Below are 27,602 nucleotides of genomic sequence, written 5' to 3'. Positions count from 1 at the left end.
CTGGGGCCTGGATCACGGGCCCGCAGCGCTCTCTGCTGGAAGCATCCTGTAGTGCAGGGACGGGTACGGCAGGAGTATGGAAACGCCTCCAGCTGAACCGAATTCCACGATGTGAAAATCCTGTGCGCCCAGCTTTGGCCGATTTACGTTTCTAAGACCTGACTTCACTCAGTCAACTGCTCGACAAATTGCTTATTGAGCACATACTTGGCACCAGGATCCGCTCTAGTGTTGAAGATCCGATGCTGACAATACAGAGTCCCATCTATATATGACCTCATTCAACCCTGGCAGCCTTTGACTATCCCCATTTTACAGACTCACCACGTTGGGCACACACACAGAGTTTAAGTTACTTGTCCAAGGGCTTCGCAGCCAGTGGGTGCCGAAGTCAACTTTGAACACAGACCCCAAGCTTTAGCCATTACATCACCTCGCCAACCACGTGATGAGACACAGCGATAGGACATAACGTTACCTAGAATCATTTTAGGCCCTGAGAAGTTTTGCGAACCAGATCAAGCCGGGGAATGCGGGAGTGTTTTGGTGGGACAGTGTCATTTAGAAGGGGCAGTCGGGGAAGGGCTCTGGGACGAAGCGGCCTTTGGGAAGCTACCAGACGGACGGATGGGATCCGTGGGCAGAGGGGGCCGAGAGCGGCCGGCCCTGCAAGAAAGCCATCGGTCTGGGATCCAAAGTTTCCAACATTCCAGCTTCTCTGAGACCCGGCTGGCCGGACTCCATTGCGCCGGAATCATCCTCAGATTCGACGGGCCCCGCGGCCTGCGGGTTCGGCCTGCGCGGTGGTGCTGCTCCCGCAGGGCCCGGACCGCAGGGGCTCCGGTGGAGCCGGGCGGGGGGCGGGGCCGGCCTCACCTGCGGGGGCGGGGCTCCAGGCCGCCCCGCCCCTCGGAGGAGCCGCCCGCGGCCGGAGACCCGGGGCGCCGCCGGGAGCGGCGGGGCGAGCGCGGCGTGCCGGACGCGGGCGGGCGCGTAGCGGCGGAGCGGGTCCCGGAGCCGTCCGCGCTCAGGTGGGCGCCGAGGTGCCGGGCGGGGGGTCCGGGGGCCTTCGAGGATGGGGGCGGGGGCGGAGGGTGAGGGCCGGGGCCCGGCGCACCCTTGGGCCCGCCGGCCTGGGGACGGGGACGGGCCTTGGGGCCCCTGAACCCCCCCAGCTCCCCGGGTCTGGAGGCCTAGCTGGGGCCGCGCCCCCTCCCCCGTGCGCAGGTAAACAGGAGCGAAGACGGGGCGGGGCCTGGGGAAGGTGGGGGGGGGCCCTTGTGACGCCCGGGCGCCGCGGGGGAAGCCCGGGTGCGCGGGGTCGGCCGGGTCAGACGGCCAGGGGTAAGGTGTGCGGTTTGGGGGGCTGGCCATGATGGGGGCCGCCTGATGCAGGTGTGTGTGTGTGTGTGTGTGTGTGTGTGTGTGTGTGTGTGGAGAGACGGTGTGCGAAGCTCCGGTGTGGGCGCGGTGGTGTCAGGCCGTGGGTGTGGGTGAGAAAGGGCGACGGACGGGCGGGGTCGCCCTGGGAGGGGCGCGGAGGGACCGCGTGGATGACGGGGAACGGCTTCCGAGAGATGGGAACGTGGGCGACACCTCGGACGGTGTGTCTCATGCGGGGGGGCGGGGGGCGCTGCGGGTGTGGGGCGCAGTTGCACTGTTTATAGGATTAGGTGTGAGGGTGCGGGCGGGGTGGAGGAGGGGTGGGTGATGGGGGGGACCCACGCGGACGTGCAGGGTGGCTGTGTGATTCTCCCCGTCGGCCGTGAGCGTGTGCGCACGGGGCTGAGCGTGCGAAAGGGAGTTTGTTGTTTGGGGGGGGGGGGGCGGGTACCGAGTGCGGGAACCGGTGTGTGTCGAGGCGGCGGGCCACGTGGCGTGTGGCTGTGGTCAAGCTGGTGGGTGGCGCCAGCAAGAGCGTTCGGCTCGGCGGAAGTCCACGCGGGCAAAATGGTGGGGACGGTGGTTGTGGTCGTCAGGCTGCCTCTCCGTGAACTTGGGGGACGGTGACTTTGTCTCGTGGGGCTCGTGTGGGAGGCGTGACACGCAGTATGGCGTGGCGTGCGGGCACGTATGTACGTATAGCGAGAGACACGCGTATCCGTAGAGATGGCTGGCGAGTGAGAGCCGACGGTGTATAAAATCCATGATTCCGCGACCCCCTGACCGTGTGTCTAAGTGCACAGGTTTGGGAGCACGTGCGTAGGTGCCCGAACCGCGGGGCTGCTTCCGACGGAGCGGCCGCTTAAGTGACGTGTGCGTGAGAGGGTGTGTGTCCAAGCCGCGGATCCGCCTCTGCGGGTCTCCGCCGCTGTCTGTGCCCACAGTGGGCGCCTGCTTGTGACGGCACAACGGAGCCTGAGTTCAGGGGTCGTTTGCACGTCCACGCTTGAAGCTCTGTGTGTCCGTGTGTGTGCTGCGTGGGTGTGTGAATCCCTGGCTGGCCCGGCAGGGGGTGGGGGGTGCTGGAGGAAGGAGGAAGGTGCACAGTGAATCCGGACTTTATGTGTGTGTGCGTGCGCGCGCGCTCTCGTACCCCTGGAGGAGACAATGAGCATATAATGGAGAGTTAGCTCCTTGCAGGACCATATGAGCGTGGGAGAGAGATGTCATGGGTAAAAGTGCACGAGAGGAGGCTGAATGTGATTTGGGATTGATGGTATTTTCACTAGTGAGGGGGCACAGAGTTTCTGTGTGTGTTGGCTTTTATTTCGTTTTATTATTAATGTTTGTTTATTTTTGAGAGAGAGAGAGAGAGAGAGAGAGAGAGAGAACACAAGCAGAGGAGGGAGAGAGAGAGAGGGAGACACAGAATCCGAAACAGGCTCCAGGCTCTGAGCGGTCAGCACAGAGCCCGACGCGGGGCTCGAACGCACGGACCGCGAGGTCATGACCTGAGCCGAAGTCGGGCGTTTAACCAACTGAGCCACCCGGGCGCCCCTGTTGGTTTTTACTTCTGAGAGGAAAATATACTTTTGTGCTGGGTTGGAGTTCCACAAGGAAAGCGTACATGTGTTATTTCTGTCTATGTGTGTGTGCCCGAGTTAGTATGTTGCATTAGGGTTGTTTTTTTTTTTTTTTAATGTATTTATTTTGAAAGAGCGTGACCAAGTCAGGGCAGATAGAAACCCCAGCAGGCTCCCCACTGTCAGTGTGGGGCTCGAACTCACGAACCATGAGATCATGGCCTGAGCCGAAGTCGGACGCTCAACCGACTGAACCACCCAGGCACCCCACGTTATATATTTAAGAAGGGAGTGTGTGTGTGTGTGTGTGTGTGTGTGTGTGCGTGCGCGCGCGTGTGTGTTTCTGAGAAACTAGGTATGTGTTGTGCTGTATTTGAAAAAAGAAAGAGCATGTATTCTGTTTCTGAGAGGAGAATATGTGTGCCACCCTGTGTGATTAAGAAGGGAGGTTGTGGGGCGCCTGGGTGGCTCAGTCGGTTGAGGGTTCCAGAGGCCCCACCAGCTGTGTCACTGACTTTGTTACCCACATACAACCACATGAAGCGCCACATGTGAGACCCCCACGCGTCACCCTCTAGGCCTCGGACTCTGAGCTGTCACATGGCCAATGTGACATCCATGGGCCGTGCCTGCCACACGTGTGTCCCAACATGCCTTGGGCTGGCGGAGCCCATCTGCCGTGGAGGGCGGAGCCCCTGTTCCCTTGGGATCTGTCGGCATCTCAGGCCCCGGGAGCTGACACATGGGCCCCCCCTTTCCTGACCCCCCAATTCCAGAGGGCTCCTCTGCTTCTGGTGCCCCAGCCCCTTGGCCCTCATCTCCGGGCCCCACCCCACCCCCAGTGGTCTGACTGGTTCCCAACAAAAACACCCTAAGAATGAGCTCACGGAGAGGCTGCTGCCTCCACACGCCCCGCCCCACACGCCGAGAAGGGCGCCTCCAGTCCCAGGTCACATAGGAGGAGGGCGCCTCCAGTCCCAGGTCACATAGCCCGGAGTGCTGGGCCAGGGTACCTGGGGCCCTTGGGGTGGAGGGGCCTGGCCAGGTGAGCTCAGGGCAGGTGAGAGGCCACAAGACCACCGTTTGCCCTCTTTTGGTTAGTTGCACACGGGGTTTGGAGTTGCCCTCAGGGCAGGGCCCTGGGCTGAGGACAGGCAAAGCTAGACTAGAACGTTTCCAGTTGCTGGAATGGGTGTGGGACAGGGAGCCGGCTGGCGTGGGGAGGGCACGGAGGCAGAGGGCTGGCTGGCTGGGGAGAGAGTCGGGAAGGGTCCTGCTGGCGGCTGACGGGCTGGCTTGCCTGGCTCCGGCAATGACGATCCCCCAATCCCTGCCGCCCCCAGGAGCGGCGATGTCCGTGCAGGTGGCGGCCCCCGGAAACGCGGCGCTGGGCCCGGAGCGCCTGAGCGCCGAGGAGCTGGTGCGCCAGACGCGGCAGGTGGTCCAGGGGCTGGAGGCCCTGCGGGCGGAGCACCGTGGCCTGGCCAGGCACCTGGCGGAGGCCCTGGCAGGGCAGGGCCTGGTGGCGGGCTTGGAGCTGCTGGAAGAAAAGCAGCAGGTGGTGAGCCACGCGCTGGAGGCCATCGAGCTGGGACTGGGTGAGGCCCAGGTATGAGGGGACCGGCGATCCCGCTGTGGTGCGGGGGAGGCTCGGAGCTGAGAGGAGGCCCAGGGATGAAGGGGGCAGGTGTGTTGGGGTGGGGGAGGGAAGCCTGGAGCAGGGAAGGCCTAGGCTGGGTTAGGCTTAGGGGTCCCTGGGCAGCATTACCGGGTCCTTGTGTGGGACGGGGGCCCCTGAACCAGATAGTGGCCGTCTATAGAACTTGTCCTAGGGAGACTTTGGGGGTTACCTGGGCAGAATGTGAAGTGTCCCTACGCATAATTTGTGTGCCTAGGTAAAATCAGAAGGGTCCCTGGGCAGGATGTGGGTACGCCCCTGGGAGCCTCTGCGTATGTATCCTTGGGGGTCACACGGAAGGGCCTCTGTAGAATCCGGGGGATCTTGGGTGGAATGGGGGTGCGCTGGCACGATCGGAGGCCCCGGGGGTGGACCAGGGGCTGTCTGGCAGGGTGGGGACCGGCTCCTGCTCCCCAACCCCCTACAGGTGCTGCTGGCCCTGTCCGCGCACGTGGGCTCCCTGGAGGCAGAGAAGCAGCGGCTGCGAGCGCAGGCCCGGCGGCTGGCCCAGGAGAACTCGTGGCTGCGGGAGGAGCTGGAGGAGACGCAGCGACGGCTGAGGGCCAGCGAGGAGGCCGTGGCCCAGCTGGAGGAGGAGAAGAGCCACCTCGAGTTCCTAGGGCAGCTGAGGCAGTATGACCCGCCCGCGGAGAACCAGGTGCTTCAGGGTCAGCGGGGGCCAGGGCCACAATGCGCTGCCTCCCCCCCCCCCTACTGGCCCTCCTTAGGTACCCCACAGACCTGCACTCTCCACGGAGCCCCCAGCACCATAGACCCTTCAAAGAACCCCCTTGAATTTCCACAGAAGCCCCCCAGCTTCCACACCCCTCTCCAGATCCTCCCCGAGCCCTCCAGAAACTTCCCGAGGCTCCTGAACGCTACCTCCCTCAAACCCTGAGATCCAGGACCCCGGTCTCTAAAACAAACTTCCCAGCCCTCATGACTCCCCGCTTTCCTGTCCTCTGCAGCGGCCTGAATCCCCGCCTCGCCGGGACAGCCTGGCCTCCCTGTTCCCCAGTGAGGAGGAAGAGAGGAAAGGTGGGTGTGGGGAAGCACGCGATGGTGGGGCCGTGAGCCCCCAAGGTCTCCAGGCAGGGATGTGGGCCTCGGGGCCGGCTATCGGGAGTAAGTGGCTGGGCCAGGGCAGGTGGCAGCTGGCAGGGGAGGCTGGTCGCCGTGAAGCCAGCCCTCCACCCTTGCCTACCCCTACCCCGGGTAGACCCCATGTTCACAGCCCTTGGACCACTTAGACGCCTGCGATCCCGATCTCAGACGTCAGCCCAGCGGCCGGTGGGGCTGCGAGGCAGCTATAGTTCTGGGGGTGCATGCGCTCCCTTTCGTGGGGTGGGAGGGGTAGGAGACCTGCAGTGACTCGACGCCCCCCACCTGCAGGTCCGGAGGCAGTGGGGGCCGCAGCCGCTCAGCAGGGGGGCTATGAGATCCCCGCCCGCCTTCGGACCCTGCACAACCTCGTGATCCAGTACGCAGGGCAGGGCCGCTACGAGGTCGCCGTGCCACTGTGCCGCCAGGCCTTAGAGGACCTGGAGCGGAGCTCAGGCCACTGCCACCCTGACGTGGCCACCATGCTCAACATCCTGGCGCTGGTGTACCGGTGAGGGCCGCCGTCGGCCATGGACCCGTTGCTGGGGGCAGGGGAGCCAGCATGGGGCACCTGGACTGGTGGGTGGGGGCGTCGAGAGGGATCTGGGGAAGCCACTGTAGCCACTGTAACCCAGGCAAAGAGGAATCCGAGAACGTGGGCAACAGACCCCAACACACAGGGAAGAGACGTTGGGGTGGTTGGAGGCAATCTGGGGGTAAAGGGACCCTGTGCTAGACTTGGGAGGTGCGGAGACCCAGAAGGGACCGTGGAAAGGTGGTGCCACCCCGCTTGGTTCAGCCAAGTACTACCCAGCACAGCTGACCGCCCCCTCCGTCCCTGGGCCACCCCGCAGGGACCAGAACAAGTACAAAGAGGCCACAGACCTTCTCCACGATGCCCTGCAGATCCGGGAGCAGACGCTGGGCCCCGAGCACCCCGCGGTGAGGAGGGGACGAGGAGTGAGGGCTGCGGGGCCATGCCTCCCACCCCTGACCTGCCTCCCCTGCTCCACAGGTGGCCGCCACCCTCAACAACCTGGCTGTGCTCTATGGGAAGCGCGGGCGTTACCGGGAGGCCGAGCCGCTGTGCCAGCGTGCCCTGGAGATCCGCGAGAAGGTATTGCCACCACCCCCTGCCCAGCACAGTCCCCTGCCCCTTCCCACTCGATCCTGATGCGCTCAAATCAGTGGCTCTCGCGTTGGAACCCTGATCCCATGATGTCCTTGCCATCTGATATCATGAGCACCCAGTTTGAGCCTAAATTACCCCATTGCATGACTCACTACCCTTGACCTTCGGTGAGCTCCACCTGATCTCGACTCTGATCCTCCTTAAAAATCCCCTCATGTGCCCTCCAACCCGGTCCTGACCTTCCAACCCCATCAGACCGCCCCCCCCCATGATTTTGTGACCCGATAAATGGCATTTGTGTGACTTCTACCCTCCCGCAACTCTCCCCATTGATCCTATAAACCTTAACTCCTGGCCCCCATCACGGCTGCTGGCATCACGTGGCCCACCAATCCCACTGACCCCTAGGTCCTGGGCACCGACCACCCGGACGTGGCCAAGCAGCTCAACAACCTGGCCCTGCTCTGCCAGAACCAGGGCAAGTTCGAGGAGGTGGAACAGCACTATGCCCGAGCCCTGAGCATTTATGAGGCCCTGGGGGGGCCCCACGACCCGAACGTGGCCAAGACCAAGAACAACCTGGTGAGGGCATGGCGGGGCACAGGTACAAACTGGGGCGGACTGCCAGGGTCCCTCGGGAGGGAACCCCATTGGCTCAAGGGTGGGACAGGCTGGAGGCCAGGATCCCCCCTCCTCTGCTGAGCCCCTGGAGGAGGGGGTCCTCTCCAACCTGGCCTCAGCTCGAGATCGCTCAGCACAGGAAGGACATGGAAACATCAGGAAACCACGCACATAGGTGGGGCCAAGACGTCAGTGTCCTATTTATTGAGCTCTAGCCCCCCCCCCCCCTTTTTTAGTACCTTCCCGGTACCCTCCACTTCTTAAAGGGCCCTAGGAGGGAGGTGCTGTTACCGTCCCATTTTGCAAACGAGGAAACGGAGGCACAAAGAGGTGGTGTCACTAGCCCAAGGCAGAGCAGGAACCAGTCACCTGCCCTTGGTCACTAGGTGGGAGGCTGGGGGCGGACGCGTCTGGCTCCTCCTGTAACACCGGGCCCAGGGAGGTAGATCGGAGCCGAGATCACCCAGGCCCTCCCCTCCCCGCAGGCCTCGGCCTACCTGAAACAGAACAAGTACCAGCAGGCAGAAGAGCTGTACAAAGAGATCCTCAGCCGGGAAGACCTGCCTGCCCCTCTGGGTGAGCCCCCTTCCCCGCCCCCCCCCCCCGGTGACTTCTCAGTGTCCCCACTGCACTGTCCCCCATCTGTTCTTAGGAGCCCCCCCCACAGGCACGGCTGGGGACGCAGAACAGCAGGTGAGGATGGGCTTCGCTTCCGCCACGGGGGTGGGGCCTGGCTGAGAAGCGGGGACTGACCCCTTCCCCGGTGCCCTCCCCAGCCCCTGCGTCGGAGCAGCTCATTCTCCAAGTTCCGCGAGTCCCTCCGGCGTGGAAGCGAGAAGCTGGTCTCCCGTCTCCGAGGCGAGGGGGTGGCTGGGGCAGCAGGGTGAGTGGTCCACTGGGTCAGCACAGAGCCCGACGGCTACAGCCTCCGCAACCCACCCCACCCCGTCCTGCTCGAGAACCGTCTATGGTTCCCATCCGCTCTGGGACACGAACAGTCAGATCAGGTGCTGGGACGGTCTTCCCCAGAGCGGGAGCCGGACCCTCCGGGACTCCCCCTCTTCTTACAGAATGAAGAGAGCCATGTCGCTCAATATGCTGAACGTGGATGGTCCAAAGGCTGCAGGGACCCAGGTGAGGGGGGCACTCGGGTCAAGGCTGGAGTAGGGGGCCACGCTGGGAGACCCAGAGGCAAGGCTGGGTCCGGTCAGGCTAGAGTGGGGACAGAGACCGGGATGGACCAGCTAGTGAGCACGCTGGGGGGCGGCCCTCACGGTGACTGGAGCCAGGCCTCGTCCTGCCCACGTGCCTGTCCGCAGTCCGCCAACCAGCACCTGAGCGAGGCTGCTCGGACCCTCAGCGCCAGCACCCAGGACCTGGGCCCCCGCTGAAGTTGACAGGACCACACGGCTCCAGCTTCTCAGGAAGAGTGGGGGAGGGGCGGGGGGTGGCCTTTCAGCTCCCGGATGACCTCTCCCCTGGGGGGGCCCCCGGGGTATCGGGCTTCGCTGTGCCCCGCTCTCCTCCTGCGATTAAAGGCTGTAGATTCGGAAGCCAGGAGCGTCCGCCTGCGGCTTCGTGCAAGGACCCGGGGCGACTGCCGGGCTGCTGCCGCTGAGCTACAGCTGCTGAGCAATCTGCTCCATCCTCCGCAGCGTCTCCTCCGATTCCAGCTGCTCCAGGCTGAGCAGGGACAGGCCCAGCTGGTCCTCCTGGAGGGGACGGAGCGATCAGGCCAGGGGCAGGCGGTGCAGCGCTTCCCCACGGGACTCAGGGATCCAAGACTTGAGCACCAGCAGTGACAGGAAGTGGCCTGCATCGGGCCTACTGGGGCTTCAGAAACACCCGTACGAGAGGAACATACCATCCCCTGGCGGGCCAAGACAGGCCTGAGGGAGGGAGGGGGGAGCCGGCCGGACTCCCACACCCCTGCCCGATCACTACAGACGCCCCACGGGGCCCCCATTCCAAAGGCCTCTCGGGGGCGGGGGGGGGGGGCAGGCTAGGGTTAGGGCTTGGGGAGAAAGTCAAGGGACCTTCCTGGACGAGGGGCTTAGCCACGTCCAGCTCACCCGGTGGAAGGGCTGAGCCATCTGCCTCAGGAAGTACTTGGCCACCTGGACCCCCTCATCCACCGTCAGGTTGAGGTTGGCGTCAGTGAGGTGCTCCTGGATCCAGCGGGGAAGCTTCCCGCGCTTGTCTGCCCGGGCGAACCGCTTTCGGCAGGCAGGCAAGGGAGAAAGGATAGACATCAGGACCCTGGGGGTGTTGGGGGAGGGGGGGAGCCCAGGCCTCCCTCACCCTCTGGAAAAGGGGGGAGCACCCTGGCAGCCAGAGGCCCCTGAACCCCCACCTTATCGGCAAAGACCATGAGGCCGTAGTCCGTCTTGCCCCTGATGGCCCGACCCACACACTGGGCTGCGTGGCGCATGGCATCGAAGGTGAGAAAGTCGTTCTCTCGGATCTGGAACTGGTCCCGCAGGTACTCCAGCCGCGCCTGCCGGTGAGAAGGTGGCAGAGCGGTCCCTCCGGCCCCCTCCACCCGGCACCCATTCCAGGGGTTGGCCCGAGGGGCCCTAACATCCTAGCGCCCCCGGGGGCTGCTCACCTTGAGAATCCGGCTCTGGGTGTAGACGTAGGGAACACCAAACATGATAACGGCCCTCCCGTAGTGGTGCACTGGGGGGCGAGCACAGGAGGGGCACGGGGTTACCGGGTGGCCTGACCTCGCGTGGGCCAGGAGGTTGTGCGGTCTCAATGGGAAGGGCGCGGCTACGCTCCGAGGGCCCCACTGGGTACTCGGGACTCAGGAAGGGGAGATCCCGGTGTGTGCGCAGGCGAGGGGGGAGGGTGCTGTCCCCTGGGGGACCAGAAACAGCCAGAGCTCCACGCAGACACGGGGGCGGGGGGGGGGGGGGGGAGAGCTAGTCCACTCACCAAAGTCAATTCCCTCGGACACTTTGCCTCGGGCCACTGACAGCAGGATGGCTCCGCGGCCGTTCTCGCAGGCCTGGGGAGGGGAGGCCGAGACAGGAGCTGCGTGCCCTCGGAGCCGCCTCCTTCAGGCCCTCTGCACGCAGTCTCCTGGCATCCCCCACGCCCCTACCCACCTCCTGGTACTTCTCCAGGGCGACACTGGTCTCGGCCCCATCTTGCGTCTCGATGAAGAGCAGCTTGTTCCTCTGGATGTTTTCGAGAATGCCCTAGGGAAGGACACCAGGCAGGTCGGGCTGCGGGTGGGCCGGAAGTGGACTAAGGGCACAGGCCTCCTGGCTAAACCCAGCTCTGCCCCAGCTCCTGTGCGCCAGCCTTGCACCTTCCTTCAGCCTTCCTCGTGGGAAGCTCTGTGATCTGCGGGGGGTGGGGGGGCAACCCCCGCACGCCATCCTTTGGACAAGTGGGGCAGCCATATGCCCCGAAGTGGCCCATTGGGACACTCCGGCCCCCGGCTGGTGGTTAGTAGAGAGGCTGATGTAGGTCAGGCAGAGCCAAACAGAGGCGGCCCAGGGATTTCTTGTGACACTGCATTTAACTGAGATCAAGGACGGACACGGGGACAGACCAGAGGGTCCAGAAACGCACCCCCACACAGGTCATCTGTACCTGTGTCCGTCTCCAGTGGGGAGAGTGCTTTCCAGTTCTCCACACAGAGAAAAAAGAACCTGGGCCCTGACCTTACCCCCTACACAAGGACGAATCTGAGGTAACTCACAGACCCAGATGTGAAAGCCAGAACTACAAGGCTTCTAGAAGACACACACGAGACCACCTTCATGACCCTGGGCCCTTAAAGAGGACACCACTCAGGATGTGGATTCAGGTGGCCAGAAGCCACCTTCCCCAACGTGTGGGAAGCGCCCACGTGAGGACAAGACAAAGGTCTTAGCCAAGAGGATGAGGCCCCTCCCCCTCCCCCCCTTGCTCTGTTCCTGGGTCCTTGGATCAGCCATGTTCTCTCATCTCGCCCTCAGGAAGTGCCCGCTTCCCCCCCCCCCCCCCCCCCCGAGAGCTGGGCCATGGTGCACCAGGAGAGAGGTCACAGCAGCCACCCGGTGCCCAGCTGTGGTGAGCCCCTTTTCCAGAAGGCCCATGACCTCACCCACACACTGCCTAGCAGGGGCTCGAGTTTTTAACCTGGAGGGGGGGAGGGGGGAGAGGCACGTGCAAGGGTACACACTGTGTATTCTTCGAACTGTTCGCTGTGTTCCACACGCTGTCCTGTCACCTGTGGTGCCCGTCGCCACTCAGAACGCAAGACAAAGGAAACCAACACGCTGAGGGGAGAGGGGACTTCCGGGGAGGGGGCGGCTGGGCGTACCTGCTCGTACCAGGAGGCCACGGTGCTCTCCATGTACTGGTAGCTGGTGAAGAAGGCCACGATGCCGTCGGGGACCACGGCGGACATCTCCAGCAGGAGGTTCCCGTAGTTTCGGATCACCGCTGGGAGGGGTCAGAGGGCGGCCTCGGTCTTCCTCCTCCCCACTCCCTGTCAGGGCGCTCCTATCTAATGCCCTGGTTTTGGCTTTTTGTTTTCTTTTTTTAAAGTGGGCTCCACTTGAACTCACGACCCTGAGCTCAAGACCTGAGCTGAGACTGAGCTACTCAGGCGCCCCTGTAGTGCCCTATCTTCAACTCGGGGTCCCCAGAAGCCCCACTGAGGCCAGCTGTAGGGCTGTTCACACACGCTCCGCTTCTCTTTCCAGCCCCGTGGGCGGACCCCTCAGGTTAGGTGTGGCCACGTGACTCGTCCTGACCAATGAAATGAGTGGCCGGGAGTCACTTCTGGGGGCCGAACGCCTTTAGGAGGCACAGCACGATCACCAGGATCCCTCCCGACACATCTCCCCACCGCCATGATGTGTCCAACAGTGAAGGTGCCCAGAGGGAGGGGACACCTGGGGAGGCCCCCCGCCCAACCCACAATGGCACACACCACAAGCAAGAAGCACCCTCCGTGTGAAGCCACTCTGATTCGGGGCTATTTGTTACTGCGGCCTGACTCAGCCCATTGATACACCTCCCCTCTCGCAACCCATGCACCCAGCCCCGCGAGCAGCATACCGATATCTTCCCGGGTCTCAAATTTGGAGCTGATGGCCACCTGGTCATTGCCCCGACCGATGATCTGGAGAGAGCGAGAGCCATCACGGTAAGCAACCGGCAGTCACCACTCTAATGCGTTAGCTGCCGGCGTTTTATAGACACAATGTCACTGGACGAACCCTCAGCTACGCCGTTATCTGCCCAGCACAGATGAATGACCTAAGGCTCTGAGAAGGTGAGTTGCCTGCCCAAGGTCACACGGCAGATAAACGGCAGAGGCAGGACTGAACCCGTCTGTCCGTGTCGCTAACCAGCAAGGGTGTTCTACCGGCCCCAGCCTCCAGGTCAGGCGGCTCCAGGAGAACGTGTCACCCCGACCTCGACAGCCACCAGCCCCTGGCGCGTCCCTCCCCGGGCACCTCCACAAAACCGCAACGCAGTACGCGGTCACCACCGGTCCACGACCCCCAAGGGCAATTCCAAGAGCCAAAAAACTCCAGAAACTCCAGCTATTCGAATTTGGCACAAACACGTACGACAGCAGAAGCTGCTCCGACCGGAGTCTGTTCAGAGTCCCGGCTTGCCTCCCTTTGACGTCTTAAAACCTCTTCCTGCTAAAACACGACTTGCACTGGAGGGAGCTGCCCAGACCCCGCTGGCCATGTTTACATACCACACGGCACGTGCTTTGCTTTTAAAGTCTGGAAAAGTCTCAATTCTAAATTTTTTTTTTTAATGTTTATTTTTGAGAGCGAGCGAGCGCGCAGTAGCGGGGGAGGGGTAGAAAGACGGAGACACAGAATCTGAAGCAGGCTCCAGGCTCTGAGCTGTCAACACAGAGCCCGACGCAGGGCTCAAACTCACAAGCAGTGAGATCACGACCTGAGCCGAAGTCAGACAACCAACTGAGCCACCCAGGCGCCCCAGGAAAAGCCTCAATTCTAACATACATCTGGCCAGGGCACCTGGGTGGCTCAGTTGGTTAAGCGTCTGACTCTTGATCTCAGCTCAGGTCATGACCTCACGGTTCGGGAGTTCAAGCCCCACGCTGGGCTCTGTGCTGGCAGTGCAGAGCCTGCTTGGGGTTCTCTCTCTCTGCCCCTCCCCTGCTCGCGCTCTCTCTCTTGCAAAATAAGCTTTAAAAAAATAAAATACATCTGGCCCAAGGGATTCAGATAAAGGACGGAGGGCCCATGTTTTGATACCTGTTTACAAAGGAAACTGAGGCAAAGCAAAAAGGTCACTCACCAACGTTATGGCCCAATGACGAACCATGCAAAGCCACGTTAACCGAGATGTTGACTGAGTGCCTACTGGCAGGCCCTGGGCTGCAGAAGCGTTTTCTGCCCCTTATCTCACTATCCCCTCAAGCAGCCTGGGACATCAGAGAGGATGCATTCCCATTTTACAGATTAGAAACTGAGGCTTGGAAAGTCCTCCCTACCGGGAGAAGTAACATCAACCCCAGGTCTGTCTCTGAATCCAGAGTCTGTGCCCTCAGCTGTAAAACTCTCCTGCCTGAGCAACAGAACAGAGGGAGGAAAGGCGGCCCCCATTCCCATCTCCCCTGCCCCAGCATCCACCCTCTCCCACGCACCATCGGGCAGAGGCACACCCGGGCCAGCGTCATGGTGAAGGTTGCCATGGTGACAGGATGGAAGTCCAGAATCTTGGGGTAGATGTCCAGTGGGGACAGCGTCTATAGCAGAGACAGCAGGCGGGACCTCAGCAGGACTGGGCCAGGAACCCCATAGTGGAGGGCTGGGGACAGAAAAGGGTCCTCACCCCAGAAGTGATGATGACAGACTGGAAGCGCTCGAACACGGGTTTGATGGCCAGGGAAGCGTCCATGCAGCTGCAGGAAGCAGGAAGAGGGTGTTGAGGGCCACGCTGGGGCCCCTGTGGTCCGTTCACACCCCCCACTGGGGTGGGGTCTCACCTGAAGTGCAGGATGGGGTTGGCAATGGTGGGGGTCCGGTCATCAAAGGGCTCAATGATGATGGTGAAACCTACGAGCCAGCGAGATTCCAGGTCACCAGTCGGAGCCACGCCCACCTGGCCACACCCTCCTCCATCAGTGACCTGGACCACCAACCCTTTGCCCCAGCTTAAGACCCAGGCATCCAGAGTCCAACATACGCCCCAACCTGTCCGTTTCTCCCAGAGCCCACACCCACTCAGCATCATGAACAGAGAACACTGAAGGTTTACTCCTGACTCTCCCAGAGCCTCGAGAACCTACCCCGCCACTCAAGCCAGAACCTGGAGCCTTTCCCCCAGATCTATCCAACCCATCAGGCTGGTCAGCTCTGCCTCCAAAGCCCATCTGCCACCTGACCACTCCTCCAACCCCCTTCCCAAGACCATCACCTCTGGCCTGGACCACTGCAGTCACCACCTCACTAGGCTTCCAGCTCCCACCCCCGCTCCCTTCCCAGCAGCCAGAGAGACCCTGTGAAATCCTAAGTCAGGTCATATTCCCGCCCTGCTCAGAAGCCCGGTATAGCTCCCCACACCCCTCTCAAGGTGCAAAATCATCTAGGACCCTGCCACGCTGACCCCATTTCCTCACTCACAGGCCTCCTGCCTAACTTTCAAAAACCACTGGGCTCACTCCACCCTGGGGCCTTTGCACTTGCTGGACCCACAGTCCGAAAAGATTCCCAAGGCAGCTGGTTCCATTTGGTCATTTGGGACTCAGCTTAAATGTCCACGCCTCAGGCCTCCCCTGGCCACCCCAGCCACCGCAGGCATGCTCCAACACGGCAATGTTTTTGTTTCTCATGAAAACGATCCCTTTTTAGAATTATCTTTCTTATCTGAGTCTTTGCTACCTGTCTTCCTTTCTACAATATAAGTTCCAGGAGATCAGAAATGAGGTCCCTCCCTCTTGATTCCTGTCACTTCCCCAGTGCGGGGCCTGGCCTGTTTGTTGGAAAAAAAAAACAAAACAGGTGAATGGGGTCGTCTGGGTGTCTCAGTTGGTTGAGCCACTGACCCTTGGCTTCGGTTCAGGTCATGATCTCACAGTTTGGGGGTTTGTGCCCCTTTGCACTGGCAGTGCGGAGCCTGCTTGGGATTCTCGCTCTCCCTCTTTCCCTGCTTCCCTCCTGTGTGTGCATGCACACACACTAAGACAAACATCAAAAAAAAAAAAAAAAAAATAGGTGAATGAATGAACTCACATACTCAATTTCACCTAGTTAAAAAAGAAAACAATCAAGTTCTCTATGCCCAGCTCTGTACTGGGGACACAGTGGGAACCAAGACAGCTCTGGCCCTGCCCTCTCAGGGCTCACAGTCTAATGATGGGGACACAGTCCTGTCCCCAGTGAGTGACCTGGTGACCAGAGAGGGTTGGGAGAGGGGAGCCAAGAGGAGGGGAGCCCGACGCAGCCTGGGGTCAGGAAGGGCTTCCTCGAACAGGGGCCATCTTTAACCAGCTAAACCGAAGCATGAGTAGGAGGTAGCTGGGGGCTGAGGAGTATCGGGCAAGATGTTCCAGGTCAAAGAACGGGAGGCGCCAGTGGAAGGGGAGAGACGAGAAAGCCAGCCCCGGAAGAAGGTGGGCTGGGGCAGGAGGGAGGGATACAGAAGGAAGCTTGTAGTGGGACTTGCTACTGATGTGCGCCGAGTGGGGGGACAGACTCTCCATCCTGCTGCAGGGTGTCAGGAAGTCTGACCTGGTTTCCGGGACAGAGCAGTAATCCCTGGGGATCAGACTGAGCCCTTGGCCAGCTTAACACGTGCTGACCAGTAAAGCCTCGGGAACGGGAACAACATCCCCTCTCCCTGGCAAGCTGGAAACCTGAGCCATGCACTCAGCTCCTTGCTCCCCAGCCCCCCTGCCTCCCTGCCCCCCCCCACCCCAGACACCAGGTCCCACATCTCTCTCCAGCCCCTCCCGTCCTCCCATCCTTCCCCAGGCCCCTACCCCTCCCTTGCTCAGAACCTGCCATGGCTCCCTACTTCCCGGCAGTAGAAAGGCCCACTCCTTACCACACCCAACAGCGTGAGGGACCCCACAGAGTTTCTCTGGCCTCGTCCCCCATCCTACTCCACTTCGAAGCTAGAAAATACAAATCTGAGCACGAGGCTTGCGCTAACCCAAGAACTATCTGTGGATCCTCACTGCGCTTGAAATAAAGCCCAAACTCCCGAGCCCAGCCCTACAAGGTCCTGAAAGTCTAAGTCTCACTGACAACTCTCTGGACTCTGCCGGGCTCCCGATTCCACCTGCCGGGGGGGCCTGGCAGAGGTAGGAGAAGATGAGCTTACCCTTGGCGTAGGTGCTGACGAGGGTGGCGAAGTTGGCGAGGAGGGTGAGGGGAGAGAAGTCGGCAAGGTCGGCGATCTCCAGGGTGTGCAGCAGGGAGCGGAGGCGTTCGGCGCAGAATCTGGTGCGAAGGCCGGACGGGGTCAGGGTGGCGGCAGAGAGCCAACAGGACCGGCGACCTCCTCCGCCCTCGCCAGCACTCGGTCACACATCGGTCTCCCCGGGTGACCGGGTGCTCCGTGAGGGCAGAGACCGGGGCTGTTTCAGTCACCCCCGTGTCCCCACACCGTACAACTGCCCATCACGCAGAGCCACAGCCGTAGGACAGCGCACGCAGAGAAGTCACGCATCATACGTCCAGACTCCCGCGGTCATACGTCACACACGGCCACACCACCCCGTGCAGGCTCTTGGTCAAAAGAGGAGACCCACGAGCACCCCCAGAATCCCGGTCACAGCCCGAATCCCACACGGCCGCATGCAGCTCACACCCACGACCTGTCACACCGTGTCAGTCACACCTGGCCACCGTGGTGGCATATCCAAGCATCAGAGCCCCGCGTACTCACAGAGGACAACCTCACATATGCCGTGTCGCCAGCCCTCACACACAAGGCCGCCCAGTCACCTGACCGGTGGTCAGGCTTGAGGCTGTCGCCCCTCAAGGGCGGGTCATGGAGCGGGAACACCTGGTTTCAGAGCCCAGGGGATGCTCGGAGCTTTAGAACCTGCCTCCGAATGCCACCGCTTCAAGCCTGTCATCTGTACGTCCCCACCCCGGCTGGATCAGGTGCCCCCTTTGAGCTCCCCCATCCCAGCCATGCTCACCCTGGTCATCCTGGTCTGGGGACAGACAGAGCCACCCTGAGGGCCGCCCCAGCCCCTTAGAGGCAGGGCAGTGAGGGGCTTTGGGGCCCTAAGGACCTGGCTTCGCACGACTGGCCCACAAAGTGCCGGGTGACCCCGGGGCAGCGGCTTCCCCTCTCTAGGCCACACCGTGCTCCTCTGCGGCACAGGAGCGCCCTCCCGAGCTCCCACAAGATGCAGAGTGTGAAGTGCTTAGCGCATCACCAGTGCTCACGACAGGGCAAGTAAGTTACTTCTGTCAGCGCTTTCTCGTTTCGCCACCACAGAAACCCGGAGGGAACGTGACGGCCCTCCTACCCGTTGGAACAAAGGAGGAAACTGAGGTTCGGAGAAGACCAATGACTTAATGCAAAACAGCCAAAGGAAAGTACAGGAGGCCCCACCCCTCTCCCAGGTCCATTCTCTGCTTGTTCCGTGCTAGGGATGATCCCCGCCAGACTGCCTGGCGGGGGGGGGGGGGGGGGGGGGGGGGGTCCTGGTCCCCGCCATCAGGCTTCTTGGGGACAAAGAGAAGCACCAGTAGGAGGCGACAGGGGTCCAGGGGACCTACAGCATTTGCCCCCAGCTCCCACCCTGCTGGAGCTTGTCAGGAGCCCCCTCCGGGGCCGTCCCTCCCCTGCCACGGTGGCCTCAGGCGGAAATACCTGAGCCGGACGAGGGTCCAGGACCCCTGTCGGACCTCCTGCCCTGCCCGCCTCTGTCAGTCGCGCCTCCATCAAGCTCTCTGGTTAAGCCACGCGTTGCCTGCCGGTTTCCCGCCCGACACACACAGGGACGCGGGGCCGGCTCCGACCTCCCCGGGGGATCTGCCCGGTCTGCCGAGTCACCGCACACGCTCGCTCTGCGCCCGTCACTGACTCCTGACACCGGCCACGCGGCGGCCCCGGGCACCGAGGACGGGGCTCGGGGAGGCCCCGAACCCCCCGCGGGGACCGGACGCCCCCGGCCGTGGGGGGGCCGCACCTGAGGGGCTTGCGCTGGATGCACACACGCTGGGCCAGGCCGCTCAGGAAGGCGGGGGGGCTCTCCTGCACCACGTGCTGTACCCGCAGCCGCCACTTGACGTACTCCAGCAGCCGCCGGAGGAAGCCCAGGAAGTGCTCGGCCGTGCGGATGGAGCCGGGTACCGCCTCTGCGGGGAGACGCAATCAGCCACCACCGGGGAGGGCGGGACCGGGGGCAGGTGGCAGCAGGGAGCGGCAGCTCACCCTGGAGCACCTCGTCGGGAAGCACGGGGTTGGCCAGGTGGGCGTCGGTCTCCCGGGCCGCACTGGCCTCGCGCAGCCCCTCCACCAGGCGGCGGTACTCGTCCCGCAGACGCTGCTCATCGGTCTCCTTGATCCTGGGCGGGGGGAGGGGGGATCGAGTGTGGGAAGAGTGGGGGACATCTTGGGGGGGGGTGGGGGGCACTGGGATAGGCCCGGTGTCCCCGGGAGTAAGTCGGGCAGAAAGCGGGGGCCCGGGAGAAGCTGGGAACCAGACGGCAGGGCGCAGGGTGGGCGTTCAGGTCCGGCAGCCACCCGAGGCCCCCACCTGAGCACCGTCTTCTGCAAGGTCTCCAGGTTGCCCTGGCACCGGTCGAGGGTCCGGCGGGTGATGTTGACGCTCATAGAGTCGATGCAGACGTTGTCTAGAGAGGAGACGGGGGAGAGCCGGGCTCAGGCGGGCGGCCGGAGCAGCGGCCGGAGGGGCTGAGTCTCTCCTCTGCTCTGCCTCCCGCCTCACCGATGTTGTGGGCCTCGTCGAAGACCACGACAGCTTTCCGGGCCAGCTCCTTGGAGACCAGCTCCGCGATCTTGGGGTCCAGGAGGTAGTGGTAGCTGTAAACCACCACGTTGGCGTGCAAGATCTAGGGGCCAAGGAGGGCAGGGTTACCCCGGCCCTGCCCCCCCCACCCCTCCCCCACCGGCACCCGCCTCCCTCACGGGCTCATAGATGCAAAGGCATGTCTTGCCAGGCCAGACCTGGGCAAGGTACAAACACGAGCTGATGGACAGACAGACCGACAAACAGGCAGGCAGGCCGTAACGCACACCCCCGGCCCTCTGCCCAGCCCCCCAGCCTTCTCACCGAATAGCGGGCAAGGAAGTAGGGGCACCAGCCCTGGCGCCGCCCCAGGGCCTTCAGGTCATCCAGGTTGTAGATGCCAGCAGGGAGGGGCACCTGGCGCCCATGGACGTCAAACTCCTGGGGGGGAGCGGGGGTCAGGGAGGTCGGCTGTTGCAGCCCGCTTACCCTCCTGCCCTCCCTCCCTCAGCCCATTCGGCGGGCACCTCGTAGAAGCGGCAGTGGGGCAGGCTGGGGTCCTGCTGGTACTGTGCGCGCACGTAGGAGGCCGTGAGGCTGTGGCATTTCCCGTCGACGTCTTTCCCAAAGCGCAGGGGCATCACCTGGCGGCCGGGGCGGGGGGCATCTTAGCACCGAGAAGCTCAAGCATTCCTCGACCCTGGCGCTCTACACCTACCAGCTACGTGGGATGGGGAGCTGTCCCGGCCGTCTGGGGTGAGAATCGGGAATTGTGGGGAAACTCGAACCTCAACTTGTTTCGTTATTAAACAGTTAAGATGCTTGCGAACTTAACCGAGGAGGTATCAGAGGGGAGCAACTGCCAGACTCCTATGCTGACCTTGGGATTGTGAGCTCGAGCCCAATGCTGGGTATAGAGATTACTTAAAACATAAAATCTTGGGGCACCGGGGTGGCTCAGTCGGTTAAGCATCCCGACTTCGGCTAAGGTCATGATCTCACAGTTCATGAGTTCGAGCCCCACACTGGGCTCTGCTCTGTCAGTGTGGAGTCTGCCTGGGATTCTCTTTCCCTCTCTCTCTGCCCCTCCCCCACTTGTACATTCGTGTGCTCTCTCTCTCTCTCTCTCTCACCAATAAACTTAAAAACAGTAACAGTGATAAAATAAAATCTTTAGGGGCACCTGGATGGCTCAGTTGGGCAAGCGTCCAGCTCTTGATCTTGGCTCAGGTCATGATCTCACGATTCGTGAGATGGGAGCCCCACGTTGGGCTCTGTGCTGGCAGAGCTCAGAGCCTGCTTGGGATTCTCTCTCCCTCTCTCTGCCCCTCCCCCATTCACACGCTTGCATGCGCTCTCTCTCAAAATAAATAAACTTAAAAAAAAAATCTTTAGGGGCGCCTGGGTGGCTCAGTCAGTTGAGCGACTGACCTGGGCTTGGGTCATGATCTCACGGTTTGTGAGTTTGAGCCCTGAGTAGGGCTCTGTACCGACAGCTCAGAGCCTGGAGCCTGCTTCGGATTCTGTGTCTCCCTCTCTCTCTGCCCCTCCCCTGCTCATGCTCTGTCTCTATCTCAGAAATAAACAAACATTTAAAAAAAAAAAATCTTTATATATAAAAAAAAGAACAGATTGGTGGTTGCCAGGGGAGGGGAGTGAGAAACGGGTGAAGGGGATGAAAAACGGCAAACTTCCAGTTTTGAAACAACTGAGTTCTAGGGATGTAACATACAGCACGGAGACTATAGTTCATAATACCGTACTGCATTATTGCAAGTTCCTAAGGGAGATCTGAAAAGTTCTCATTACGAGACAAAAAAAATTTTTTGGAACTATATAAAGTGATACATATAACTAGACTTAACCATGGTGATCATTTTGCACACTATACAAGTACCAAATCTTTATGCTGCCCACCTGAAACTAACATTGTATGTCAATGACACCTCAATTTTTTAAAAAAATCAAGCTTTGAAGAATCTTTAGCGCGTGGGGTTAAGCCCCAAGGCTGGAGCTACTTCTAATGATCACCGACCTCATCTATCATGTCTCGTGTTCTCACAAATAATGTCATGAGGGGCGCCCGGGTGGCTCAGTCGGTTAAGCGTCCGACTTCGGCTCAGGTCACGATCTCACGGTCCGTGAGTTCGAGCCCCGCGTCAGGCTCTGTGCTGACAGCTCAGAGCCTGGAGCCTGCTTCGGATTCTGTGTCTCCCTCTCTCTCTGACCCTCCCCCATTCATGCTGTCTCAAAAATAAATATTAAAAAAAATTAAAAAAAAAATAATGTCATGATATATATTCCACGCGTTTACCACACGCAAAGTGCTTAGAACACTGCTTGGCCGTGAGCCCCGAGGGTTTTGTAACGTAACTTAACAATAAGTAATATTCTATGTGTCACAGATTATTGTGTAAATAGCATGGTCACTTGTCATGTTTTAGATTTTTGCACATGCTAAGGGCTATACGTACATTACCTCGCTCGGTCAGTTACTTATTTATTTATGTATAACATTTATTCATTTTTCAGAGACACAGTGCCAGCAGGGGAGGGGCAGAAAGGGAGACACAGAATCTGAATCAGGCTCCAGGCTCTGAGCTGTCAGCACAGAGCCCGACGCGGGGCTCGAACCCACGAACTGTGAGATCATAACCTGAGTTTAACCGACTGAACCACCCAGGCACCCCTTAATCTTTTTTTTTTTAATTATTGAGATATAATGGACACACAACACTATGTTAGTTTCAGGCTGTACAACGTAAGGACTCGATGCCTGTATATGCTGCAAAATGACCACCACAGTAAGTCAGCTAATATCTGTCACCACATAGTTACAATTCTTTTCCTTTTCTTTTTCTTTTTTAAAGGAAGCTCTATGCCCAATGCGGGGCTTGAAACTTACGACCCCGGAGATCAAGAGTCGCATGCTCCACTGAGCGACCCAGCCAGGCACCCCACAATTTTTTCTTACGATGAGAATTTCTAAGATCTACTCTTGGCAACCTTCAAATATATGATACGGTATTATTTACTGCAGTCAATATGCTATACGTTACAACCCCGTGACCTATGTGTTTTATAACTGGAAGTTTGTACATTCTGACCCCCTTCGCCCATTTCACCCACCCCCCTACCTCCTTGCCCAATCTTATCAACAGCTATATGAAGCAGGTAACTAATTACCCCCATTTTACAGAAAGGGAGACTGAAGTCTGACTATAGAAACCACCTATCCGAGAATACAGGACTATTAAGTTTCAGAGCCAGGAAACCAGGCCTGCTGGATTCCAGGAAGTGCCTTTTTAACCTCTCTCAGGCTAGGGAGGATGTGCGTTTGGGCCGCGAATGAGCACTCAGAATTTGACGAGTGAGGAGGGAATTCTGCGTGTGGTCCCTGCCTATCACCCTGAGAGGTATGGTCTAGGGATCTAGGATTCCTGGTTGGATGGCGGTCTCCCCAACCCTGAGGCGTGGGGAAAGGGGAGAAAAGGGCACTCACCTCGGGATGAATGCACAGGTTCTTCCGGGAGCTCAGAGCCAGCCCCAAAAACGGCAGCTTCTCACCCTCCTGCTTCTCATAGAAATGGAGCAACTTTCGAAGCTCTTCGATCACCTGTTCCCGTGGAGGAGGGGGGGAGGACTCCAGCACAAGTCCCTGCCCAGCCTGGCCCCGCCCCTCCCCCAGCTTCTCAAACACCCTCCAGCTACAGGAGCTTCTCAAACACCCCCCAGCCACAGGAGCAACCACCAGAGGGACCAACAAGTCCTGCAGAACTTGGCCTTGGCCGGGGATTGGCCCTGGCTCACCTTCTCAATCTCAGGCACAGTCCTCGAGCAGTAGATGAGTTTAGTCACCTCCAGTGGATATGCCTGCCGATGACAACGGGCTCAGCCCCTGCTGGATCCCTTCCCTCTGCCTCCCCCTCCACGGGCCCAGGGGTCACTTACCCTCTGGTATGCCATGATCAGGGCCAACAGGGACACGGTCTTCCCAGTGCCTGAGGGCATCTCCAGGACTCCATGACCCTGCATGTGGAGAGAGACAGAACTTCAGGGACACAAACTCTGGGGACTGCCCCCAGAATGCCACCATCTTGAAATAAGAGGGACAACAGCAGTTAAAAGTCTAGGCCCCAGGGACAGTGGGTTTGAACCCCACTTTAGCCACCTCTTTGTTGTTGAGTGGTCATAGCAAGTGCCTTCACCCATCTGACCTTGGTATTCTCATCTCTAAAACAGGCCAAGGGCGCCTGGCTGGCTCAGTCGGAAGAGCAGGAGACTCTTGATCTCAGAGTTGTGAGTTTGAGCCCCACACTGGGTATAGAGATTACTTTAAAAAGCAGGGGCGCCTGGGTGGCGCAGTCGGTTAAGCGTCCGACTTCAGCCAGGTCACGATCTCGCGGTCCGTGAGTTCGAGCCCCGCGTCAGGCTCTGGGCTGATGGCTCGGAGCCTGGAGCCTGTTTCCGATTCTGTGTCTCCCTCTCTCTCTGCCCCTCCCCCGTTCATGCTCTGTCTCTCTCTGTCCCAAAAATAAATTAAAAATGTTGAAAAAAAAAATTAAAAAAAAAAAAAAAAAGCAAATAAATTTTTAAAAAATAAGTAAATAAATAAAATGGGCCTACTAAGCACATCCTTACAGAATTACTGTGAGGACTAATGAGAAACTGAGGGTTATACATTTAGCATGGTAACTGACAGGTAGTGACCTGCCTTTTAATTTAGCAAACCCTTTTACAGCACTTACCCTGTGCCTGACGCTTTTTTTTTTTTTTTTAACGTTTATTTTTGAGAGAGAGACAGAGAACGAGCGCGCGTGCTCGCACAAAGGGAGAAAGGGGCAGAGAGAAAGGGGGACAGAGGATCCAAAGCAGGCTCCATGCAGACAGTCGCGAGCAGATGCGGGGCTAGAAATCGGGAGTCCAGAGATCACGACCCGAGCCAGAGTGGAAAGTTCAACCAACTGAGCCACCCAGGAGCCCTTGGCTCTGCTTCTAAGGGTCTTCCATCAGAATCTCTCAACCTAGGCTCTCTGGACATTTACGGGTCAGATACTACTTGGCTGTGGGGTGAGGGGGCCTGTCCTACGCACTACAGGATGGTTAGCAGAGTCCACGGCCTCTACCTGCTAGATGCCGGTAGCACCCGCCCCCCTCCACTAGTAGGACAACCAGGAATGTCTCCGGACACTGCCTCGGGCGGTCAAAATCATCCCCAGTTAAGAACTGCTGCCTCACTTACCGAATTAACTCCTAACAACCTGCACACTAACCTCTGAGGGTAGGCAGTCTTAACTAAGCCCGTTTCACACGCGTGAAAAGCGCGCAACAGGGAGATTAAGTGATTCACCCAACTGCACACGGCTGTGGGTCCAGGCTTCCCACCCGAGAGCCGGCTCTAAAGCAGCGCAGCAGCCTCTGATAAATGTTAGGTGCTGCTTTTATGAACTATTATTTTAGATGCCAGGAGTGTGGGGAGCGCTGGCCTCCCAAGGACCTCAGATTCCTAAAACCTAGACGTCCAGAAAGTTCAGTCTTAGAGGCACGCGTGGCCGTCCCACTTGTCAGGTGGGAAGCGGAGGGCCGGGCCCCCCCACCTTGGCGTCCAGTGTGCGTTTGAGCTCCAGCATGTAAGAGAACTGCTCCGGGTAGATGTAGTCGTAGGGGAAGTAGACCAGCAGCCCGTCCACGTTGAGCCTGGCGGCGGGGGGTGGGGGGCAGGGTCAGTCCCCCGCCCCCTGGGCCCCTCTCCAGCCCCCACACTCCCCTGCCGTCCGGCCGAGAGGAGTTACCTGCCGGGAGCCGGTCCCCCCGAGCATCCCCCGCTTCCCCAGGACCCGCGGGTCCCTTCGGCATCTCCTCGCTGACCGTCCTCGTTACCGCCCCGTGGGGCCCCGCGGCTAACTTCACCCCACTCCTCCCGCACCCCCGCGCCCCGCCCGGGCCCCGGGCGCACCCACTGGTCCCCCCCATCTTTTAGACCCCGGCGAGCAGCGAACCCCGACCCCGCTCTCACTTCATGGCGCCGGCCTCGGCGAGAAGCGGCGTTGGCCCGCCTCCCTCATAAATATTCAGAGACCGGGATCCGTGGGGCGTCCACGAGGTGCCGCTCCACCTTTCTCACGACGCCATTGGCTGAAGCCGCCCGTCACTCTACTGGGGCGGGGGATAATGCGCGTGCGCACTGCAATGCGGGCGGGGGCGGGGGGCGGACCCGGGGAGAGGAGGTGTCGGAGGCGTCGCTGAGGATCGCAGAGTGCCAAGAGCAAAACTTGAAGGGAGAGCCGAGATAATCGATCCCATTCATTACTGTTTGGTCTCTCTGCATCTACGTAGTTCATCTAGCAAATAGTCGAAAGGAAATGACAGGAAAATTGGGGACCCCTACAGACCCCACGATTAAGGAATGTCTTCGCCGCACGAGACAAACATGCATCTATAAAATCCCTGCTGTGCCGTAGATTTTTCTGGGGAGAAATAACTCCTCCCATTTAGTGACCGCCTACTGTTTGCCATCAGGCAGTAATGCAAAGGCACTGTGGCTTGTCGGCTAAGGTGTGGACTCTGGAATCAGAGTGCCCGGGTCCAAATCCTGGCTCCACTGTCTATTAGCTGTGTGACCTTGGTCAAATTAACTTCTCACCTGCAAAGTAGGAACAATTAGATTATCTACAATGTAGATGATGCTTAAATAAACCCACATAAGGCAGTTAAAACTGGGTTAAGCTCATACTAAGCATTCAGTAAATGCTAGCAGCTTTTATGTGATTATTCAACAAATAGAAATGGGGCCTCTACTGTGCTAGGGCCTGGAAACACAAAGGTGGCCAAGACAGCCCCTGTTCCTGTCCTCAAAGAACAAAGATTAAACCTACAAGTGAATATATGGTTACAAGTATGACAAGTGCTGTGATGGAAAAATTCTGGAAACCATAGGGGCTACATACAGAAAATGGGCTGTTGACAACGGGGTGCGGAGTGGTCAGAAAAGCCTTTGTGGAGGAAATGAGGTTTGAATAGAGACAGGAAGTACGAGAAAGTACCAAAGGGGATACATGAGAGAAGTGGAAACGGTATTGGTGTTCCAGCCAGAGGGAATATTGTACACAAAATCTCTGTGGCCAGAAGGAAGCACAGGAAGCTTGCGTGCTGGAAGGAGAGAAGCAAAGAGAGAGAGTAGAGAGATTGTAGCTGGAGGGAGGGGGCAGGGCCAGACCAAACATCTTTTTTTTTTTTTTTTTTTTTAGCATTTTTTTTTTCAACGTTTTTTTCTTTTGTTTTTTTTTGGTTTTTTTTGGGACAGAGAGAGACAGAGCATGAACGGGGGAGGGGCAGAGAGAGGGGGAGACACAGAATCGGAAACAGGCTCCAGGCTCCGAGCCATCAGCCCGGAGCCTGACGCGGGGCTCGAACTCACGGACCGCGAGATCGTGACCTGGCTGAAGTCGGACGCTTAACCGACTGCGCCACCCAGGCGCCCCCAGGCCAAACATCTTGATAGCAGCCTACAGAACTGTAACGATTGTACCCCCCCCATCACCCCCGCACCAACCCACCTTCCCTCTCTAATCCCCTCCTCTCCCACCTAGCTCATTCTATTTCAGCCACATTATCCTCCTTGCTGTTTCCAGAACACTCCAGTCACATCCCACCTTAGAGCCTTTGCACTTGCTCTTTCCTCTGCCTGGAATGTTCTTTCCCCTGACGTTCATATGTCTGGACGTCCTCACATTCTTCAGGTCCTTGCTCTCGGTGGCACCAAATTAAACTTAACCCCTTACACACACACACACACACACACACACACACACACACCTCACACACTACCCACCATATCTGCCTTTCTTGCTTTATTTTTCTTCGGAGCCCATCTAACCACCCGACATGCTAAATACTTGACTTATTTATTTTGTTTAGGTCAGATCCATAAGGACAGGGATTTTTGTCCATTTTGTTCACTCCCATACTGCAGTCCTTGCTACTGTGCCTGGCACAAAGTAGGGCATCAATAAATATTTGTGGAAGGAGTAAATAAGCAGGGGGGAGGGAAACGGTCAAATTTGCGTTCTGAACCCATACGTCACGTGGGGGTGCCTTGAGACTGGCAAACAGAGCCAGTCAGTGGCTAAGGCTGGGGAAGCGGGGTGCCTGGGTGGCTCAGTCGGTTAAGCG

The 27,602-nt window shown here is 59.5% G+C and overlaps 2 protein-coding genes and 1 long non-coding RNA gene across 7 annotated transcripts; 2 read left to right on the top strand and 1 right to left on the bottom strand.

Moving 5' to 3' along the window:
* Window positions 1-901: 901 nt before the first annotated feature.
* On the top strand, window positions 902-9,116 carry KLC3 (kinesin light chain 3). Of its 4 annotated transcripts, none has more exons than XM_058706401.1 (12): window positions 902-1,031; window positions 4,310-4,575; window positions 5,072-5,302; window positions 5,613-5,682; window positions 6,037-6,256; window positions 6,600-6,687; window positions 6,761-6,862; window positions 7,286-7,459; window positions 7,984-8,074; window positions 8,275-8,381; window positions 8,569-8,632; window positions 8,818-9,116. In XM_058706401.1, the coding sequence occupies exons 2-12, from the start codon at window positions 4,318-4,320 to the stop codon at window positions 9,114-9,116; spliced, it is 1,704 nt and encodes a 567-aa protein (XP_058562384.1). In that variant the 5' UTR covers window positions 902-1,031; window positions 4,310-4,317. The 4 variants fall into 4 exon arrangements, with proteins under 4 accessions (XP_058562384.1, XP_058562385.1, XP_058562387.1 ...); XM_058706402.1 differs by lacking the exon at window positions 902-1,031 and adding an exon at window positions 1,332-1,395; XM_058706404.1 differs by lacking the exon at window positions 902-1,031 and adding an exon at window positions 8,151-8,191 and having other exon boundaries at window positions 8,818-9,055.
* ERCC2 (ERCC excision repair 2, TFIIH core complex helicase subunit) lies at window positions 9,092-25,533 on the bottom strand. Of its 2 annotated transcripts, none has more exons than XM_058706398.1 (23): window positions 25,447-25,533; window positions 25,028-25,127; window positions 23,382-23,459; window positions 23,241-23,303; window positions 22,933-23,046; window positions 19,958-20,074; window positions 19,755-19,871; window positions 19,410-19,533; window positions 19,218-19,314; window positions 18,893-19,026; window positions 18,648-18,816; window positions 16,820-16,938; window positions 14,481-14,550; window positions 14,327-14,396; window positions 14,139-14,240; window positions 12,560-12,623; window positions 11,817-11,938; window positions 10,609-10,701; window positions 10,436-10,508; window positions 10,107-10,177; window positions 9,852-9,995; window positions 9,571-9,714; window positions 9,092-9,210 (listed from the first exon to the last, which is right to left on the bottom strand). In XM_058706398.1, exons 1-23 carry the CDS (start codon window positions 25,449-25,451, stop codon window positions 9,118-9,120), a joined length of 2,283 nt encoding a protein of 760 aa, XP_058562381.1. In that variant the 5' UTR covers window positions 25,452-25,533; the 3' UTR covers window positions 9,092-9,117. The 2 variants fall into 2 exon arrangements, with proteins under 2 accessions (XP_058562381.1, XP_058562383.1); XM_058706400.1 differs by lacking the exon at window positions 25,447-25,533 and adding an exon at window positions 25,223-25,353.
* On the top strand, window positions 11,934-13,257 carry LOC131498896 (uncharacterized). The gene is made up of 2 exons (XR_009255628.1): window positions 11,934-12,647; window positions 12,752-13,257. It is a non-coding gene; the product is annotated as an uncharacterized LOC131498896 (long non-coding RNA).
* Window positions 25,534-27,602: the final 2,069 nt, after the last annotated feature.

The sequence above is a fragment of the Neofelis nebulosa genome, chromosome 17 (genome assembly GCF_028018385.1).
Source record: "Neofelis nebulosa isolate mNeoNeb1 chromosome 17, mNeoNeb1.pri, whole genome shotgun sequence".
NCBI classification, from domain to species: domain Eukaryota; kingdom Metazoa; phylum Chordata; class Mammalia; order Carnivora; family Felidae; genus Neofelis; species Neofelis nebulosa.
Note: the sequence above shows the minus strand (reverse complement) of the source record. Positions and strands in the feature narration are given on the sequence as shown.